Source organism: Eumetopias jubatus, unplaced genomic scaffold (assembly GCF_037043125.1).
Source record: "Eumetopias jubatus isolate StellerSeaLion01/CBP00866 unplaced genomic scaffold, mEumJub1_p1.0 scaffold_1, whole genome shotgun sequence".
Classification (NCBI taxonomy): domain Eukaryota; kingdom Metazoa; phylum Chordata; class Mammalia; order Carnivora; family Otariidae; genus Eumetopias; species Eumetopias jubatus.
This window is the reverse complement of record NW_028274807.1, coordinates 213,392,005-213,414,751: the sequence shown is the minus strand read 5'-3', so window position 1 is coordinate 213,414,751 and position 22,747 is coordinate 213,392,005. Positions and strand designations below refer to the sequence as shown.

Here is a 22,747-nt window from a genome sequence, read left to right as displayed (position 1 = left end):
CTACTCTGCGGGGAGCCTGCTTCTCCCTCTCCCACTCCCCCTGCTTGTGTTCCCTCTCTCACTGTGTCTCTCTCTGTCAAAAAATAAATTAAAAAATAAAAAAAAATAAGACTGCAATGTCATCACTTTAGTTTGAGCTGCAAACACTTATTGGTAGGGGCCAAAACAGGAAGAATGTGGAATTCAGACAGGATAATGTCTCCTAATAAAAAATGGCATGATGGTTTTTGTCAGTCGACTTTTTATTTTGGACATTTAAATCTATAGAAATATTGTAACAATAGTAAAAATGATCGCCCTATACTCTTTACCTGGATTCATCAACTGCTAAGGTACTGCTAGATTTCCTTCTGGTTTCCTAGCTACCTATCTAAACACACAAATATATATTAGCAAAAGTAATTATATGTAGCTATCAGTGAAAATTAGTAAAAGGAAACTTTACTAACATAGGGTCTGGAGGTTCAGCAAGGGGAGCTCTCCTGCCCTAGCACTTGTGGTCAATTACAAACCCAACAGGAGGGGGCGGAGCAAGATGGCGGAGAAGTGGGAGACCTGGATTTCCTCTGGTCTCAGGAATTCAGCTGGAGAGGGATCAAACCATATGAACACCTACGAACTCAACAGGAGATCGAAGAAAAGAATAGCAACAACTTTCTGAACAGAAAAGCGACCACTTTCTGGAAGGTAGGACGGGCGGAGAAGTGAATCCGAGGAGATATTCGGGAGGATAGATGGCAGGGGAGGGGGCCTCCGTTGGCCGCTTCTGGCAAGTGATAGAGCCGCAGAGCACAAAATCGGAACTTTTAGAAGTCGGCTCTGCTGAGGGACGTCACCCCAGTGGCTAAGCGGGGGGTGGAACCCTCGCGGGACAGTGTGGTCTCAGGACCCTCGGGGTCACAGAAAGACTGGGGATGCCTGAGAGCAGCAGAGCTCCCAGGTATCGGACTGGGGAAGCCGCCTGCAGAGACGGAGCCGAGGAGGAAGCTCTCAGCTCGGGGTTGCCATAAACTATGATGGGTGACAGTCAGGCCACTGCTAATCCAGCAGGGACACAACAAGTGGCAGATCCAGGGAGACTCCCCTTCCTCCCCCGGGAGGAGAAGCATGGGAGCACACCGCAGGGATCTGCTGGGTTTGGAGACTCCACATGGGGTCGGGTGCCAGAGATAGAAACGCTCGGTCACAGGCCGGGTGAGCACGGAGTGCGGCCGGAGACTGGGGAGACAGGAGTGACTGACTGCTTTTCTCTGGGGGCGCACTGAGGAGCAGGGCCCCGAGTTCTCGGCTCCTCCCGGGCGGAGATTGGGAGGCCGCCATTTTCACTCTCGTCCTCCAAAGCTCTATGGAAAGCTTGCAGGGAACAAAAGCTCCCAAGAGCAAACCCGAGCAGATTCCTTAGCCCAGACCCAGAAAGGGAGGGGCAATTATGCATCCTGCAAAGATATATGGGAACCACCGCAAGAGGTCCCTCCCCCAGAAGATCAGCAAGAACAGCCAGCAAGCCAAGACCAAGTTTACCGATCAAGGAGAACGGGAGAACTCCAGCGCTAGGGGAATACTGCACATAGAATTCATGGCTTTTTTTTACCATGATTCATTAGTTCATCAAAGTTAATTTTTTTAACTTTTAATTTTTCTTTTTCCCTTTTTAAACCAACATCTTATCAATCCCTTTTTTTAAAAAAAACATTTTTTATTTTTCATTTTTAGAGTAATATTTTATCCCTTCATAGTAGTTACCCTTATTTTTGGCATATATATATAAGTTGTTCTCTCTTTAAAATTTTGAGATACAGTTTCTTCTAACAGATCAAAATATACCCTAACTCACTAGTGTATGGCTTTGTTCTAGTCTCCTGCCTGATCACATTCTCTCCCTTTTTTTTTAATCTTCTTTCTTTTTTCAAACAACTTATCTTATCAATTCCTTTTATAAAATCTTCTATAATTTTCATCTTTACATTCATCTTCCATCCCTTCATTGTATCAACCCTTATTTTGTACATATATAAGTCTTTCTTCCTTTAAAATTTTAGGAGGCACTTTTTTCTAACAGACCAAAATACGCCCAAAATCTAGTGTGTGGCACTGATCTATGCACTAGCCTGATCATACTTGATCATATTCTGCTTTTTTGTATTGTTCTCTTTTTGTTCTTATCTTTTTTTTCTTTTTTTTTATTCTCTTTCTTTTTTCTTTCTTTCCCTTTCTTTTCCCCTGGTTTCAGGTCTTTTCTGATTTGTATACAGTATATTTGCTGGGGACGTTCTTAACCTGTTAGCATTTTGTCCTCTCATTCATCTATTCTCCTCTGGACAGAATGACAAGATGAAAAAAATCACCTCAGCAAAAAGAACAAGAGGTAGTACCGTCTGCCAGGGACCTACTCAATACGGACATTAGTACGATGTCGGACCTACAGTTCAGAATCATGACTTTAAAGATACTAGCTGGGCTTGAAAAAAGTGTGGAAGTTATTAGAGAAACCCTTTCTGGAGAAATAAAAGAACTAAAATCTAACCAAGTCGAAATCAAAAAGGCTATTGATGAGGTGCAATCAAAAATGGGGGCACTAAATGCTAGGATAAATGAGGCAGAAGAGAGAATCAGTGATATAGAAGACCAAATGATGGAAAATAAAGAGGCTGAGAAAAAGAGAGAGAAACAACTACAGGATCACGAGGGCAGAATTCGAGAGATAAGTGATACGATAAGATGAAACAATGTCAGAATAATTGGGATCCCAGAAGAAGAAGAAACAGAGAGAGGGGAAGAAGGAATATTGGAACAAATAATAGAGGAGAACTTCCCTAATGTGAGGAAGGAAACAGGCACCAAAATCCAGGAGGCACAGAGAACCCCTCTCAAAATCAATGATAATAGGTCAATACCCCGACATCTAATAGTGAAACTTACGAGTCTCAGAGACAAAGAGAAAATCCTGAAAGCAGCTCGGGAGAAGAGATATGTAAGCTACAATGGTAAAAATATTAGATTGGCAACAGACCTATCCACAGAGACCTGGCAGGCCAGAAAGGACTGGCAAGATATCTTCAGAGCACTAAATGAGAAAAATATGCAGCCAAGAATACTATATCCAGCTAGGCTGTCATTGAAAATAGAAGGAGAGATCAAAAGCTTCCAGAACAAACAAAAACTAAAGGAATTTGCAAACACGAAACCAGCCCTCCAAGAAATATTAAAAGGGGTCATCTAAGCAAAGAGAGAGCCTAAAAGCAGCATGGATCAGAAAGGAACACAGACAATATACAGTAACAGTCACCTTACAGGCAATACAATGGCACTAATTCATACCTTTCAATAGTTAACCTGAATGTAAATGGGCTAAATGCCCCAATCAAAAGACACAGGCTATCAGATTGGATTAAAAAACAAGATCCATCCATATGCTGTCTGCAAGAGACTCATTTTAGACCCCAAGACACCCCCACATTGAGAGTGAGTGGGTAGAAAACCATTTACCATGCTAATGGACACCAAAAGAAAGCTGGGGTGGCAATCCTTATATCAGACAAACTAGATTTTAAATCAAAGACTGTAATAAGAGATGAGGAAGGACACTATATCCTACTTAAAGGGTCTATCCAACAAGAAGATCTAACAATTGTAAATATCTATGCCCCTAACGTGGGAGCAGCCAATTATATAAGGCAATTAATAACAAAAGCGAAGAAGCACATTGACCTCAATACAATAATAGTGGGGGACTTTAACACCCCCCTGACTGAAATGGACAGATCATCTAAGCAAAAGATCAACAAGGAAATAAAGACTTTAAATGACACACTGGACCAAATGGACTTCACAGACATATTCAGAACATTCCATCCCAAAGCAACGGAATACACATTCTTCTCTAGTGCCCATGGAACATTCTCCAGAATTGATCACATCGTAGGTCACAAATCAGGTCTCAACCAGTACCAAAAGATTGGGATCATTCCCTGCATATTTTCAGACCACAGTGCTTTGAAACTAGAACTCAATCACAAGAGGAAAGTCGGAAAGAACTCAAATACATGGAGGCTAAAGAGCATCCTACTAAAGAATGAATGGGTCAACCAGGAAATTAAAGAAGAATTAAAAAAATTCATGGAAACCAATGAAAATGAAAACACAACTGTCCAAAATCTTTGGGATACAGCAAAGGCAGTCCTGAGAGGAAAGTATATAGCAATACAAGCCTTTCTCAAGAAACAAGAAAGGTCTCAAATACACAACCTAACCCTACACCTAAAGGAGCTGGAGAAAGAACAGCAAATAAAGCCTAAACCCAGCAGGAGAAGAGAAATAATAAAGATCAGAGCAGAAATCAATGAACTAGAAACCAAAAGAACAGTAGAATAGATCAACGAAACTAGGAGCTGGTTCTTTGAAAGAATTAACAGAATTGATAAACCCCTGGCCAGACTGATCCAAAAGAAAAGAGAAATGACCCAAATCCACAAAATCATGAATGCAAGAGGAGAGATCACAACCAACACCAAAGAAATACAAACAATTATAAGAACATATTATGAGCAACTCTATGCCAGCAAATTAGATAACCTGGAAGAAATGGGTGCATTCGTAGAGATGTATCAACTACCAAAATTGAACCAGGAAGAAATAGAAAACCTGAACAGACCTATAACCACTAAGGAAATTGAAGCAGTCATCAAAAATCTCCCAAGAAACAAAAGCCCAGGGCCAGATGGCTTCCCAGGGGAATTCTATCAGACATTTAAAGAAGAATTAATACCTATTCTCCTGAAACTGTTCCAAAAAATAGAAATGGAAGGAAAACTTCCAAATTCATTTTATGAGGCCAACATTACCTTGACCCCAAAACCAGACAAAGACCCCATCAAAAAGGAGAATTACAGACCAATATCCTTGATGAACATGGATGCAAAAATTCTCACCAAAATACTAGCCAATAGGATCCAACAGTACATTAAAAGGATTATTCACCACAACCAAGTGGGATTTATCCCTGGGCTGCAAGCTGGTTCAACATCCGCAAATCAATCAACGTGATACAATACATTAACAAAAGAAAGAACAAGAATCATATGATCCTCTCAATAGATGCAGAAAAAGCATTTGACAAAGTACAACATCCTTTCTTGATCAAAACTCTTCAGAGTATAGGGATAGAGGGTACATACCTCAATATCATAAAAGCCATCTACGAAAAACCTACAGCGAATATCATTCTCAATGGGGAAAAGCTGAGAGCTTTTCCCCTAAGGTCAGGAACGCGGCAGGGATGTCCACTCTCACCACTGCTATTCAACATAGTATTAGAAGTCCTAGCCACAGCAATCAGACAACAAAAAGAAATCAAAGGCATCCTAATCGGCAAAGAGGAAGTCAAACTCTCACTCTTTGCAGATGATATGATACTTTATGTGGAAAACCCAAAAGACTCCACCCCAAAACTGCTAGAACTCATACAGGAATTCAGTCAAGTAGCAGGATATAAAATCAATGCACAGAAATCAGTGGCATTCCTATACACCAACAACAAGACAGAAGAGAGACAAATCAAGGAGTCGATCCCATTCACAATTGCACCCAAAACCATTAGATACCTAGGAATAAATTTAACCAAAGAGGCAAAGGATCTGTACTCCGAAAACTATAAAATACTCAGGAAAGAAATTGAAGAAGACACAAAGAAATGGAAAAACGTTCCATGCTCATGGATTGGGAGAACCAACATTGTGAAGATGTCAATGCTACCTAGAGCAATCTACACATTCAATGCAATCCCCATCAAAATACCATCCACTTTTTTCAAAGAAATGGAACAAATAATCCTAAAATTTGTATGGAACCAGAAGAGACCCCGAATAGCCAGAGGAATCTTGAAAAAGAAAAGCAAAGCTGGTGGCATCACAATTCCGGACTTCCAGCTCTATTACAAAGCTGTCATCATCAAGACAGTATGGTACTGGCACAAAAACAGACACATAGATCAATGGAACAGAATCGAGAGCCCAGAAATGGACCCTCAACTCTATGGTCAACTTATCTTTGACAAAGCAGGAAAGAATGTGCAATGGAAAAAAGACAGTCTCTTCAACCAATGGTGTTGGGAAAATTGGACAGCCACATGCAGAAGAATGAAACTGGACCATTTCCTTACACCGGACACAAAAATAGACCCCAAATGGTTGAAAGACCTAAACGTGAGACAGGAGTCCATCCAAATCCTAAAGGAGAACACAGGTAGCAACCTCTTCGACCTCAGCCGCAGCAACTTCTTCCTAGACACATCGCCAAAGGCACGGGAAGCCAGGGCAAAAATGAACTATTGGGATTTCATCAAGATAAAAAGCTTTTGCACAGCAAAAGAAACAGTCCACAAAACCAAAAGACAACCGACAGAATGGGAGAAAATATTTGCAAATGACATATCTGATAAAGGGCTAGTATCCAAAATCTATAAAGAACTTATCAAACTCAACACCCAAAGAACAAATAATCCAATCAAGAAATGGGCAGAAGATATGAACAGACATTTTTCCAAAGAAGACATCCAAATGGCCAACAGGCACATGAAAAAGTGCTCAACATCGCTCGGCATCAGGGAAATCCAAATCAAAACCTCAATGAGATACCACCTCACACCCGTCAGAATGGCTAAAATTAACAAGTCAGGGAACGACAGATGTTGGCGGGGATGTGGAGAAAGGGGAACCCTCCTACACTGTTGGTGGGAATGCAAACCTGTGCAACCCCTCTGGAAAACAGTATGGAGGTTCCTCAAACAGTTGAAATTAGAGCTACCTTTCGATCCAGCAATTGCACCACTGGGTATTTACCCCAAAGATACAAATGTAGGGACCCGAAGGGGTACGTGCTCCCCAATGTTTATAGCAGCAATGTCCACCATAGCCAAACTGTGGAAAGAGCCAAGATGTCCATCGACAGATGAATGGATAAAGAAGAAGTGGTATATATACACAATGGAATATTAGGCAGCCATCAAAAGGAATGAGATCTTGCCATTTGCAACGACGTGGATCGAACTGGAGGGTGTTATGCTTAGTGAAAGAATCAATCAGAGAAAGACATGTATCATATGACCTCACTGATATGAGGAATTCTTAATCTCAGGAACAAACTGAGTGTTACTGGAGTGGTTGGGGGTGGGAGGGATGGGGTGGCTGGGTGATAGACATTGGGGAGGGTATGTGCTATGGTGAGCACTGTGAATTGTGCAAGACTGTTCAATCACAGATCTGTACTTCTGAAACAAATAACGCAACATATTTTAAGAAAAAAGAAAAAGAAGATAGCAGGAGAGGAAGAATGAAGGGGAGTAAGTCAGAGGGGGAGACGAACCATGAGAGATGATGGACTCTGAAAAACAAACTGAGGGTTCTAGAGGGGAGGAGGTAGGGGGATGGGTTAGCCTGGTGATGGGTATTGAGGAGGGCACGTTCTGCGTGGAGCACTGGGTGTTATGAACAAACAATGAATCATGGAACACTGCACCAAAAACTAATGATGTAATATATGGTGATTAACATAACAATAAAAAATGTAAAAAAGAGGCACATTCTGCATGGAGCACTGGGTGTTATGAACAAACAATGAATCATGGAACACTACATCAAAAACAAATGGTGTAATATATGGTGATTAACATAACAATAAAAAATTTAAAAAAAAAAGAATGTCATACTCAGCATCTGATTTTCCTTCCTCATCCAAATTCACCAGGTCACCAGCAGGATTGTTAAATTGGATGTTCCAGGGGGGTGGGGGAGGTACAGAGAAAAGAGATGCATCACCTTGTGAGGAAGCGTGCCCCAGTGTTAAACAAGGAAAACCCGAATGGAGGAAAGCCCTTAACCATCTGTAACCCCTGCTGCCTAACACAACTTTATTACAAGCATCCAATGAAGTAAACCAAATGAAGCATCTAGAGAACTAAAATTGCATAATATTTCTAAAATATCAGTTGGTTCCAAGCAAAAACACCCAAAGACAAGCATACCAAGACTAGGACTTCAGCAGCATGAGTAACCCTAGTCTGTGGATCACTGAACAGCTGGGAATGATTCAGTCCTCTCCCCTGGCTCACACATGGATCATCCCCCTGCAACACTCTCCAGTACTGACCCAGTGGGTTTCTCTAGTCCAGCCAATGTTAATCATGCTGCATAAAGCAAACGGTTTTCCTTAAAGATAAAAACAAAGCCACTAAAGAAATGACCATTCCCGGGGCACCTGGGTGGCTCAGTCAGTTAAGGATCTGCCCTCTGCTTTCGGCTCAGGTTGTGATCCTAGGGGTCCTGGGATCCAGCCCAGCGGGGAGTCTGCTTCTCCCTCTCCTGCCCTTCCCCCCTGCTCATGTTCTCTCTCTCAAGTGAATAAATTTTTAAAATCTTAAAAAAAAAAAGGTATGACCATTCCCTTCTCAACTTCAGATACACTGATTTGTGCTTTATGAGAGACTCTGGACTCTGGGAAACAAACCAAGGGTTTCAGAGGGGAGGGGCATGAGGGGATGGGTTAGCCCGGTGATGGGTATTAAGGAGGGCACATATTGCAATGAGCGCTGGATGTTATACACAATGAATCATGGAACACTACATCAAAAACTAATGAAGTACTGTATGGTGACTAACATAACATAAAAAATATATATATAAATATAAAAAAATAATAGTGCCTAAGGCAAAAATGAAACTCCTTTTTCTCACATGCACAGTCTGGTTGGCTTTGTCAGCTTCACCATGCAGCATTGGGAAGTAGTTCCTCACAGGGCCATCCCAAGATTTAAGGGGGTGTGTCTTTAACCAGGAAGGAGAGAGTTGAGGAGAGACGTCCTTCCTTCCTCTCTCCTATCTCAGGCAGCTAAAGGGGGGTCACAGGGAAGGCTGCCCCGTGAGACACTCCTCGGTTTGACCGAGACTCAGTGGGGTAAAGCATGGGGGTGGGAGTCCTTAGACAATATCTGTGCTGGTTCAGATAATAATCTAGAGAACTCAGCATCGTGGCAGTGAGTACCCGGGGTCAGTGGGTGTGGCCAGCGGCGACATCACTAGAGAGCCCCAGAAGCCCCCTATCCAGGGGTTTTTCTTGGTGCTCCTTTTGCGCCTCTCTTCCAGAGGGAGAACATCTCCTGTGCCCAGCTGTCATGGCACTTACTTCCTGATCGCTGAGCCTGTTATCCAAAATTCCTCTTCCTTCCAAAAGCTGCCCCAAAGCCTGGATGTATGTCCTCTCACACTTAGGTAAAACAGTCTGTTGCTGTTGCAGACCAGTACCCCCCAGAGGAAGTGCAAGAATCCAGATTTATCATCTGGCATCACCTGATGTGAATTGTGATTAACATCAGATAATATATTTCAATCACTCTCAGCTTGGATGTACATTGGAATCACCTGGACAATTTACAACCACTGATGGCTGTGTCCGGTCCTAGCCCTTCTCATCTGCTGATGTGGGATGCAGCCTGATCTACAGCAATTTTACAAATAAATCCCCAATGGTCTAAAGGACAGCCAAGGATGAGAAACTACTCTAGCTGTTTTAGGAGCTGTGGTCCTGGCCCTTGACTTGTGTGAAACACACCTGGGATGTTTTTAACGCTGTGGGTGTCTGGACATGTTCCAGCTTATCACAATGGCTGTGGGAGGGACCAGGACAGCAGAATGTATTTTGTAAGAACTCCAAATTTTTTGACGGTAAGATGAAGGACCCTTTTTCTCATTTCAGAGTTTTTCAGGTTTTGCAGCACATTAGAATTACCTGGTAAAATTGGAAAGGACTGGATCCCAGGCAGGATCATTTGTATCTGTACATTAAGCAAAGGGGATAGGGAGTATTTCAAACAGTACTTTGAAATTTACCTAGGTGACTTAAATATGCAGCTAATTGTGCCAGCCACAGCATGAAGGTTGGAGAAAAGTGAATTCATGGTAATCAGCAAAAAAAGAACTAATTAAATTACTCTCTGCATCTCCTGGTTTGGGTAGCTACTTGAGATCAGTGACTTTAGGGATGAAAGGCAAACTAGCATTTAATGGTATAAAGGGCATGAGGAATTCAAGAATGTGGAACAAGGTGATTGGTTTTTAGAGAACAAGACAGCTTAAAGGAGAGACTAAAAATTCTGGTTGGAGGTTATCTCCTCCATGCACTGAGAGGGGGAAAACAGAGATCAGAAACAAATGCTCTGAAGGACTTATTTATATCTGTGATGTTTGATACTTTAAACATTGTGATGTGAACAGTGAACCAAGCTGCAGTCCTTGCTCTCACAAGGGTGCCCACAGTTCCAAGACCACCTCAGATTAATTTTGCCAATATATCCATTTATTTACAGGGAAGCCCATAGTGTCGACTCTCTAGTGCGTGATTCAACATTAGATTTGTTGTTAAGATCCATCCCTACTCTTCTGTCGGTTAATTTTTGTGGATTCCTATTGCTGTGTGGAGGCACATTGGCTGCAGACAGCACCGGATCTACTCATTCTCACACTGATGACCATATGGTTAGTGGAAAATGCTGTTATAAACTCCTGGTGCCAGAACCCAACTACATCATGTCTGTTGTGGACTTTTGTGGACAGGGTAAAGGGTAATCACATGTACAACATCAGGAGACCTTGCCACTCAGTTCCACCCCCTAGCTGTTCACGCCATGATCTGATTGCTTCACAGCCTTAAAAGCATGTGCTATTGCTTTTTCATTTTGGCTAATCTGATGTGTGTATTATAGTATCTCCTGATTTCATTAGCATTTCCCTCAAGCTAAGATGCTAAACATTTTTTTCATGTTTTCTGGTTTGTTTTTTTCTAGCATTATTGAGGTATGATTGACAAATTAAAATTGCATATAATTAAGGCATACAATATAATTTGATATACACATACATTGTGAAATGGTTATCCCAGTAAAGTTAATTAATATATCCATCACCTCACTTAGCTATCATTTTCTGGTGTGGGGATAACACACTTGAGATCTACTCTCTAAGCAAATTTTAAGTACACAATACACAATTATTAACTATAATTGCCATGGTGTACATTAGGTCTCCACAATTTGTTCATCTTATGACTGAAAGATTGTACCTTTTGATCAAATCTTCCCTTTCCCCCCACAACCCAGCCTCTGATAAATTCAACTGTATTCTGTGTTATTGTATGTTTCACATTTTTTTAGATTCCATGTAAAAGTGAGATCATGCAGTATTTGTGTTTCTGTCAGTTTATTTCACTTAGTATGATGTCCTCCAACTTTATCAATGTTGTTGCAAATAGCAGACTTATTTCTTTCTCATGGGTGAATAATATACATACATATATATACATACACATAGATTATATAATAATCACATTTTCTTTATTCATCTGTCAATGGACACTTCTGTTGTTTGCATACCTTGGCTCCTGGGAATAATGCTGCCGTGAATATGGGAGTGCAGATATCACTTCAAGACAGTGATTTTAACAATGAATCGTGGATCACTACATCAAAAACTAATGATGTATTGTATGGTGACTAACATAAAATAATAAAATAAAATAAAATTTCCAAAAAAGACAGTGACTTTATTTCCCCTGGATAAATATCAAGCAGTGGGATTGCTGGATCATATGGTTGTACTAGTTACATTCCTGCTGATGAGGTATAATCATTCTCTGTTCTCTACACCTTCACCAGTACTCTTTTCACTTTTGTAGAATAACCATCCTAACAGGGGTGAGATGGTATCTCCTTGTGGTTTTCATTTACATTCCTCTGACAATTAGTGATGCTGAGCACCCTTTCATGGACCTCGTGGGTGTTTGTGTCTCTTCTTTGGAAGAATGTCTACTCAGCTCCTGTGCCCATTTATTAACTGAGCTACTTGGCATTTAGGGGTGATTTTTTGTTTGGCTGGGTTTGGGGGCAGGGGTTTTGGTTTTTGTGGGGGTTTTGGTATTTGCGTTGAATGAGTTCCTTACATATTTTGGATATTAACCCTTTATCAAATATATTCTACTTGCAAATATTTTATCCCATTTCACAGGTTCCCTCTTCATTTCGTTGGTTAAATAACTTGCATGCAGTAACTTTTTTGTTTGATGTAGTCCCCCTTATTCAGCTTTGCTCTTGTTGCCTGTGCTTTTGGTGTCAGATATAAAAATCATTGCCAAGATCAATGTCAAGAAGTTTTCTTCTGTATTTTCCTCTAGGGTTTTTACAGTTTCAGCTCTTATGTTAAGTGCTTAGTCCATTTAAAGTTGATTTTTGTGTGTGATGTAAGAGTCCAATTTCAAACTTTCACATGTAGATATCTGGTTTTCCCAAGCCATTCACTGAAAAGGCTATCCTTTCCCCACTGTACATTCTTAGTGATTTTGTTGCAAATTAGTTGACCTTATATGTGTGGGTTTATTTGAGGATCCTCTATTCTGTTCTATTGGTGTGTCTGTCTGTTTTTATGCCAGTACCATACTGCCTTGAACACTATAGTTTTGTAATATAATTTAAAATCAGAAATTGTGATGCCTCCAGCTTTTTTCTTTTTGTTCAGAATTGCTTTAGCTATTTGGGGTATTTTATAGTTCCATGCGATTTTTTTTTTTTTTTTAGTTTAAGAGGTAAAGTTTAGTGACTCATCAGTTGCATATAATACCCAATCCTCATTACATCAAGTGCCCTCCTAATGCCCAGTTACCCCATCCCCCCACCCATCTCCCCTCCAGCAACCCTCTGTTTCCTAGAGTTGAGTATCTTATGGTTTGTCTCCCTCTCTGATTTCATCTTATTTTATTTTTCCCTTCCTTTCCCTATGATCCTCTGTTTTGTTTCTTAAATTCTACATATGAGTTAAATCATATGATAATTGTCTTTCTCTGATTGACTTATTTTGCCTAGCATAATAATATGCTCTAGTTCCACCCACATCATTGTAAATGACAAGATTTCATTTTTTGATGGCTGGGTAATATTCCATTGTAGAATTTTTTTTTCTATCTGTGAAAAATGCCGTTGGAATTTTGGTAGGAATTCCATTGAATCTGTAGATGGCTTGGGGTAGAATAGGTATTTTAATAACATTAATTCTTACAATCTGTGAACACAGGATATCTTTCCATTTATTAATGTCTTCTTCAATTTCCTTCTGTGCTTTATACTTTTCAGTGTATAGATCTTTCATCTTCTTGAAATAAGAAAAAATAAAATGCAACAAACCAAACTGGTATGAGTCAAGCCTGTGGTGAGGCAGAGAGAAACAGACAGGGCTGAACAGAAGCAGTAAAAATCAGAGAAACTGTAGCCATCCAGAGAGAGCCCAAAGAACCAACTAGGTCCGGAAGTGACAGGGAGGGAAAGAGGGAGCTGAGGTCAGGGAGGTGAGAGCCAAGAATGGAGGAAAGAAGCCTAGCCTAGCCAAAAAAAAAGAAGTGGCAGGTAGCACACTGCACTCAGCATGGATTTAGGGTGGGCCATAAATGCAATGACTGGAGTTCTTCTAGGAAGAGAAGACATGTAGAGATGTGGAGGGAAGCAGGCTGTGTGAAAGATTCAGGCAGAGATTGGGGTAATGCTGCCACAAGCAGCAGGAATGCAGGCACCACCAGGAGCTGGAAGAGGCAAGGGAGGACACTCTGCTGTTGATAAACCATGAATTGACCACAGGACTCCCCATTTATTCTCACTCAAACCATCAAAAGCTAATAGTACATTGTCTTTAAAATTCTATTTAATGCATAGCCTATCATACAGATGTCCTGGAGGTCACTTACTATGCAGGATGTCATCATGTAAACTTCCCAGGTCCCTAGTTATCACACCTGTACACCTTCTTCCTCTTCTTCCTCTTCCTCTTTTTCTTCTTCTCCTTCTTTCTTCTTCTTCTCTTCCTCCTCCTTCTTCTCCTTCTTGCAGTTTTATACCTTTATTTGACAACCAGGAATTAGTTCTCATCCACATTAACTGTCTATAGATTTTTGAAAGTGGTAACAGGTACACAGATAATGTATAGAGCTTGTTTGGTGAATCTTCATCTTCATTACGTTTTCTGGACAACTGCACATGGATACGGTCTAGAACATTCCTTATCCCTTCGGCCCAAACAGCTTTGTTGAGCCTGGCATCAATGTGCATATCCGGAGTTCCCATCTCCTTCATGGCATATTTCCGGATCTCTCTGAGTGCTCAAGGGGCATGCTTCTTGAAACCCACTCCATGGATGTGCTTGTGAATGTTGATGGTGTACTCTGGTCACTACCTCGCTGATGGCAGAACAGCCCTTCTTACCACCCTTCTTTATGAAAGCCATTCTGCTGGGCCCAGGTTGGAAAGGAACACCTTCATTTGTCAGTGTAACTCCCTGAAATCCTAGCCTACATCTGGGAACCAGTCAGGAATAATTTAAATGCATGGGAGAGAAAAACCCAACTGAAATTAACTTAAGATGAGCAGTGGGTGTTATACTCAACTGATAAATTATTGAACACTGCATCTGAAACTAATGATGTACTATATGTTGGCTAATTGAATTTAAATAAAAAATAAATAAAAGAATTTACTCCCCCAAAAATAAATAAAATTAAGATAAAACAGTTTAACAGAAAATAAAAATAGGAAAGATTCAATGAGGGTAGAAATCAGCTATGTTAATGGAACTTGAGTAGATTATGTCCAGACATAGATACTTGCAGAATACAAATGAGGGGAACAGGTCTTGTCCTGTCCACGCCCACACCCACCCCTACTATGCTGTCCTCCCAGATGACCTCAAACCCAGGCAACCGCTCCTACACTGTGACCTCACTCAACTCCACCTTCCAGAATGCCAGGTCTGGCAGGTAAGAGCCCTGTGTACTGGACTCTACCTTGTGTTCCATAAAGGGCTCTGTGCCTGGATCTGACTGGACCAGAGAGGGCCATGGGATGTCCTGCCCCAGGACACTGAGAGTTTGGAATATGCAGACTAGCTCACACTGAAGGGTCAGGCCTGCCCCCGTTCTGGGATGGAATCAGCTTCCACCAAAGCTGCTGGCTCTGGGAGAGAGCTTTCACTAAGTTAAATCCAGAGCCTGTTGTAAGAGGAATGAGGTACAGCTGTCTGAGGCATAGCTGTCCACCTCCACTCACTCTCTACCTTTTTGTTTTTCAGGCTTTGACCCTCTGAAATCAAGCTTCCTTCCCCACCTCTGCTGAAACTACTCTATCAAAAGTTTAAGAAGTTCAGAAAATACCAGGTCCTTCCAGAACAACATCACTTCTTTTCCTTCCTGAACCTAGTGAGACAGTCTCCCCCTCTGACTTCTACAGAAGTGACACCTTTAGTCCATCAATCATTTGTTCACCATAAATGATTACAATGTTTACTGAATAAATTGTTTATAAACAAAATGAATTGTTTATTGAATAATTCCAATGTGTCCTATGCTGTGAGGTGGACAAGTTTCATTCAGGGTGAAGGCAGTGAGCCTGCTGGCAAGGATTCTCTTTTTTCTTTTTTCTTTAAATTCAATTAGCCAAGGTATAGTAAGTACATCATTGGTTTTTGATATAATGTTCAGTGATTCATCAGTTTAGTATAACACCCAGTGCTCATCACATCAAGTGGCCTCCTTAATACCCATCACCTGGTTACCCTATCCCCCCACCCCCCTCCCTTTCCACAACCCTCAGTCTGTTTCCCAGAGTCAAGAGTCTCATATGGTTTGTCTCCCTCTCTGATTTCTTCCCATTCAGTTTTCCCCCCCTACCCCTACTGTCCTCTGCATTATTCCTTATGTTTTACATATGAGTGAAACCATGATAATTGTTTCTCTGATTGACTTATTTCAAATGAAATCCAATCTCTTACCCACAAAACCACCACTCTATACTCTTTCACACCTTTGTCTCTCAAAAGAGTTTAATGAAATACAATTTTGGTATAACAAAGCACAGTGGTATAGAGCAAGAAACAGATTGACATCTCGAAAGGAAGTGAAACTGGGGGCTGTCTCATGGTGAAGCACCCCACTGGATCCTTCCACACAACCTTTTCCTACTTTTCCTCTAGTTGTCAGAATGTCCCTCTTGGCTTCTGGCTCTCTCCACCTCTGTGGCAATCCTGTCTGCCCTCAAGGCCTCAGCCAGTCTCTCTCTTGCTTTTTTCACTTTCCGAGTCTGTCTCCGGATATCTCCAGGTGTTACTAGCTGTCTGCAGATGGGTGGTGGGAGATAGAGACCCACTCCTGGGAACATCCCTGCCCAGACTGAAGATGGTACTGTGCCGGGCCCAGGGCCACTAGGTAGAGACCCTGCACCCGCACTGCCTGGTGCAATCACTTGTGAGGTATTTATGAAGTCCAAAGTACTTAAAATTTCTCCTTCCCTGCTGCAGGCCTGGAGTCCCTGCAGTCTCCTGTACACAGAAATTTGCTGGGGCTTCTCCAAGGCCCTGTCTCGTTGACTGTACCTGACCTCATCGCCAGGATGGGAAGTTATGCTCGTGACTGGCCTCTTAAAAATGCAACTGGTCAGCCTTATAGGAGGTGCAGCTCTTTGATGATATCTTTTCTTGGCCTTGGCTAAATGGACTTGTCTTTTCTTCTCTATGGTCTGGGACATCATGTTTCTTTTGAGCTTGCCCTTTGAAAACAAAATGAAATGTGATATTTTAATAAAATGGGGGATGAGGACCACCAGCCACAAAGAATGTTCTCAGCTCATATGAATATTCCACCCTCCTCTCTCCATGGAGAAATGTGTCTTGAATTGCACGGTGCATCACAATCATCCAGAGGGTTGTTAAAACTCAGATTTCTGGGCCTCAAGCCAAGTAGGTCTGGGGTGGGGCCAAGAATCTGCCTTTCTAAGGGTTCTTAGGTGATGCTGATGCTGCTGGTGCAGGCACCGCACACTGAGAATTAGTTCTGGGACACCATCAAGCAGATATAAGTCAAGGACAGAAAGCTTGAGGTCATTACCCAGTGCCAACTCCAGACCCTTTCCCCTCCACCATCTTCCCTGGAGGATGTTTCCCTCCTCCCACCCTTGTCAGTGTCAACCGCACACATGCTGGTACTCCCTGACCCACCATCATTTAGACACAAGGATCATAGGTTTCTTTGTATCCCAAGACTTCAGGTTTTCATTATCTCTTTACTATGCTTTAGGACACACTACCTCCTGGTTTTCCTAGCTTTCATGCCTCATCTTCAGTGAGATCATGTCCCTCCCAACCCTGAGATACTTACTAGCTTTCACTTGCACACCCAAATCCCATCTTCACTCAACTATCTTCCTGTTCGTAAATAAATAACTCAGAAACATCATATTCCCATAACACAGATCCCCTTTATTTTTTTGCACAAAGACCTCCATTGTAAACCATTTTTCAAAGTTCTGGTACAGAACATTCTCCCTGATACTCTTCATTCTCTTCTCCCTGCTAATGTCAGCTCCTCTTTCTGACTTAACACAACAAGTAGATGCTTCTTAGAAATCAATCCTGCTCGCACATTTGTTCATCCACACCCCTGTCTAGGCCATCCATCCATTTCCTTGACTTCAAATACCATTAGCCCATAGAGCTAGAAATGCCCATAGAATCAGCACAGATCTGACTCCAATCCTGATACCCAATGCCATCCTCCCACTCACCTCTTCAGCGATAATATTAATGACTCCACTCACAGTGACCAGATCCCAAGTTGAACCAACCAATTCCCCAAATAATTCACTGCTATCAAAGTGTCCCCAAACCCACTTGCTAGTACTAATGTCTTGTTTAAACCTGAGTGGCAATTGAGATACCACCTTACACCAGTTAGAATGGCAAAAATTGATAAGGCAAGAAACAACAAATGTTGGAGAGGTTGTGGAGAAAGGGGAACCCTCTTACACTGTTGGTGGGAATGCAAGTTGGTACAGCCACTTTGGAAAACAGTGTGGAGGTGCCTCAAAAAATTTAAAATAGAGCTACCCTATGACCCAGCAATTGCACTCCTGGGTATTTACCCCAAAGACACAGATGTAGTGAAAAGAAGGGACACATGCACCCCAATGTTCATAGCAGCAATGTCCACAGTTTGGCTACTGGAGCCAAGATGCCCTTCAACAGACCAACGGATAAAGATGTGGTCCATGTATACAATGGAATATTACTCAGCCATCAGAAAGGATGAATACCCAACTTTTGCATCAACGTGGATGGGACTGGAGGAGATGATGCTAAGTGAAATAAGTCAAGCAGAGAAAGTCAATTATCATATGGTTTCACTTATTTGTGGAACATAAGGAATAGCAGGGAGGACATTAGGAGAAGGAAGGGAAAAATGAAGGGGGGCGGGAATCAGAGGGAGAGATGAACTATGAGAGACTATAGACCCCAAGAAACAAACAGGGTTTTAAAGGGGAGGGGACTGGGGTGATGGGTTAACCTGGTGATGGGTATTAAGGAGGGCACGTATTGCATGGAGCACTGGGTGTTATATGCAAACAATGAATCATGGATCACTACATTAAAAACTAATGATGTACTGTATGGTGACTAACATAACATAATAAAATAAAAAAATGTTTAAAAATAAAATAAATAAAATAAACCTGAGTGGCATCTGGCCACCCTGCCACCTCACACTCTTATAACAATGAATCCTGAATCCATCTAATAAACTCAACACCAAAAAACAAAAAAAATCCAGTCAAGAAATGGGCAGAAGACATAAACAGACATTTCTCCAAAGAAGACATACAAATGGCCAAGAGACACATGGAAAAATGCTCAACATCATTCAGCATCAGGGAAATATAAATCAAAACCACAATGAGATACCACCACACACTAAGAATAGCTAAAATTAACAAATCAGGAAACAGATGTTGGTGAGGATGTGGAGAAAGGGGAACCCTCTTACGCTGTTGGTGGGAATGCAAACTGGTGCAGCCTCTATGGAAAACAGTATGGAGGTTCCTCAAAAAGTTAAAAATAGAACTACCCTATGACCCAGCAATTGCACTACTGGGCATTTATCCAAAAGATATAAACATAGTAATTCGAAGGGGCACACGCACCCCATTGTTTGTAGCAGCAATGTCCACAGTAGCCAAAATATGGAAAGAGCTCAGATGTCCATCAACAGATGAATGGATAAAGATGATATAATGGAATATTACTCAGTCATCAAAAAGAGTGAAATCTTGTCATTTGCAACAACGTGGATAGAACTAGAGGGCATTATGCTAAGAAAATAAGTCAGCCAGAGAAAGACAAATACCATATGATTTCACTCATATGTGGAATTTAAGAAACAAAACAGATGAACACGGAGGAAGGGAAGGAAAAATAAGATAAAAACAGAGAGGGTGGCAAACCATAAGAAACTCTTAGCTCTAGGAAACAAACTGAGGGTTGCTGGAGGGATGGTGGGTGGGGGGATGGGGTAATTGCATGATGGGCATTAAGGAGGGCACTTGATGTAATGAGCACTGGGTGTTATATGCAACTGATGAATCACTGAATTCCACCCCTGAAACTAATAATATACTATATATTAACTAAATTGAATTTAAATAAAAATTTTAAAATCAAATAAATAAGACTCTCAACTTCTGAATCATTCTTGAGCACCTTTCAGTTTCCCTACAAAATACCATTTCTCCAGTGACCTTTCCTGATCCAGCCATCAGAACTACATTTTTTGTAATTTTAACTTTTTCAATGTTCACTACTACATGTATTTCTTTCATATTGTTTTTCTTTTTTTAAGATTTTATTTATTTATTTGAGAGAGAGAAAAGGAGCAGGGGAAGGGGGAGGGAGAAGCAGGCTCCCTGCTGAGCAGGGAGCCCAATGCAAGGCTTGATCCCAGGACCCTGAGGTCATGACCTGAGCAGAAGGCAGATGCTCAACCGAGCCACCCAGGTGCCTCTCATATTGTTTTTCTATAAATCGGATATTCAGTGAAGACATAACTAATGTGAACTTTAATGTTTTACACACAGTATCCACTTGTTTTGCCTTAGAAGGTGCTCAGTTATATTTATTGAAGGAAATTATTCAAACTCAAAAAAATACTTTCTAGATTTTTCAAATAAATTCACTTAACCACAATTATACAATGACATAATCTCTACGGTGGCAGACTGCACTTAATTATCACTGCCTGAGGTTTTTTGGGTTTTTTTATCCTTTCTCCCTGGAATTCATTATAGCATTCCCTTTATTCACAGTTTCAGTTAACCAAGGTCAACTGTGGTCTGAGGTCCAGACGGAATGGTTAGGGATGTAGCCTCACCCTACATCACAGTGCTTCTGTCATTCACTCCACTCCACCTCATCATGTAGGCATTTTGTCATCTTACATCATCAAAAGAAGAAGGGGGAGTACAGTACAGTAGGATATTTTGAGAGACTACATTCACATAACCTTATTATATTGTTATAATCTACTTTATTATTGTTATTAATATCTTGCTGTACCCAATTGATAAACTGTATCATAAGTATGTATGTATAGGAAAAAAACATATATAGGATATAAATAGGGTTCAATACTATCCATGGTTTCAGGTATCCACTGAGGGTCTTGGAACATGTTCCTCGGGGATATGGGAGGAGTACTATAGAAGACTCTAATCACAATAAGCTATCTAAAATGCAAACCTAATGTGCCTTTCTTTTTAAACCAATCATTTCTTTTTTTAATTTTATTTTATTATGTTATGTTAGTCACCATACATCATTAGTTTTTGATGTAGTGATCCACGATTCATTGTTTTTGTATAGCACTCAGGGCTCCATGCAGAACGTACCCTCCTTAATACCCATCACTGGGCTAACCCACCCCCCAACCCCCTCCCCTCTAGAACCCTCAGTTTGTTTCTCAGAGTCCCATAGTCTCTCATGGTTCATCTCTCCCTCCAATCATTTCTATCTTTTTTTAAAAGGAAGCCATAAACCTCATATCATTCCTGTAGTCCTGCCATAATTATCTTTTAGAGCTTTATTCATTTATTTTGGAGAGAGAGGGAGAGGCAGACTCCCTGCTGAACACGCAGGGAGCCTGACACGGGGCTTGATCCCAGGACCCTGGGATCATGACCTGAGTCAAAGGCAGACACCTAACCAACTGAGCCACCCAGGCGCCCCTCCTGCCATAGTTATTAATACCAACACTTTCAATACTCAAGAGGTCCCAGCGTGGAGGGAAAATTATTTGATCCTTCCATTTAGAGAGCACCTATTTTAGGCCAAGTTGTGCACTAAAACCCATGATCCAGAATTTAACTTAACAGAGTCACTGCCCCTTTTTATTTTAATCTTGGTGAGAGGACAGAGTTAATACAAAGAGTAATGAATGTCTACTGTCATGTCAGGTATAGTTAACAGCTACGATAAATCGTAAGATTGATACAGAGAGAAAGAGGGAGGGATGGAGGAAGATAGTAGGGAGGGATCAGAGGACAAAGAAATTAACTACAATTATTGTTGATGAAGAGATTAGGGAAGGACTAACTGAGGACACATTTGAGCAAAGAATTGAATAAAAAAAAAAAAAAAGACCAAGCACATTGTGGGTAAAGAATTTTCCAGAGAGGGGAAGGATTTAAACAGTGCAGGGCCAAAGGCTACATCCACTTCCTAGTGATATTGTTGGTTGAAACAAAACAACAAAACAAAAACATCTATCCTATTAGCCCAAGAAAATTTCCATATGTAAAATAGTACAACACCTTGAACGTTACTTAAAAAACATTAACACCTAAGAAACAGCTTTCAGTAAGATATCTCCTCATTTTTAAAGCTCCTGTCTGCTCATTTAGAAGCTTCACAGGAGGGTAAGTATATTAGTGGGCACTGGTGCCCATCATTATGCACCCCACACTCACCGGAGTAGGCTGGTTTGGAGAACAGGTGGATGCAGGTCCTTCCATGGCTGCAAAGTTGTACTTCTCCTAGTCATGATGTGAGAGCCCGTGGCTTGCTAGAAAATGTGAGATTTCTGCTTCCGATTCCCCTTTTATGGAGGAAGGGAGTGGATAACCCAATCAGCCAATAATCCAGAAGATCCTGTCTTTATATCAATGGGATTTGAGCAATTCCTAAATCTTTATACAAAGACACAAAAATTGGGGCACCTGGCTGGCTCAGTCAGAGGAGCCTGTGACTCGATCTTGAGGTTGTGAATTTGAACCCTACGTTGGGTGTAGAGATTACTTAAATAAATAAATAAATAAATAAATAAATAAATAAAACACAAAAATGTGGGGCTTTTGACATGGTTAGATATTGTTGTAGATGAAATCGTTGAATACATTTGTATGTAAGATACATTTGGGGTTTTTTTAAAGATTTTATTTGTTATTTATTTGGCAGAGAGAGAGAGCACAAGCAGGGGTGTTGGCAAGCAGAGGAAGAGGGAGAAGCAGGCTCTGCTGAACAGGGAGCCAGATGCCGGGCTCTATCCCAGGACCCTGGGATCATGACCTGAGCCAAAGGCAAGACGCTTAATCGACTGAGTCACCCAGGCCCCCTGTGAGGTACATTTGTATCTGCAGTTTCTATCCACATTTTAATGTTTCCTGTTTCTCACACTACGGATAAATTTCATAAAAATAGAAATGGAAGTTTCTATATAAAAATTTTCATGCATCTTATGTTTTATTAGGAAAAAATTAGAAACTAACTGTTTCTTACTAATGGAATGTCAAAAATATTTATTAACAATTCTATGGAATGTATCACAAAAACATTAAAAGTAAATTGATATTTTG

At 41.1% G+C, this 22,747-nt stretch overlaps 1 protein-coding gene across 1 annotated transcript; it reads right to left on the bottom strand.

Moving 5' to 3' along the window:
* Positions 1 to 16,042: 16,042 nt before the first annotated feature.
* LOC114200805 (methyl-CpG-binding domain protein 3-like 5) lies at positions 16,043 to 21,907 on the bottom strand. Its single transcript, XM_028093115.2, has 2 exons — positions 21,863 to 21,907; positions 16,043 to 16,618 (listed from the first exon to the last, which is right to left on the bottom strand). Exons 1-2 carry the CDS (start codon positions 21,905 to 21,907, stop codon positions 16,043 to 16,045), a joined length of 621 nt encoding a protein of 206 aa, XP_027948916.2.
* Between the last annotated feature and the right edge of the window lie 840 nt (positions 21,908 to 22,747).

Bases quoted from the DNA above. Each gene is read 5' to 3' on its own strand.
- LOC114200805 (XM_028093115.2), bottom strand. From the start codon at position 21,907: ATGGAAGGACCTGCATCCACCTGTTCTCCAAACCAGCCTACTCCG. The intron at 16,619-21,862 runs GTGAGTGTGGGG...TTGTTTTCAAAG, and splicing joins CTCCAAACCAGCCTACTCCG to GGCAAGCTCAAAAGAAACAT.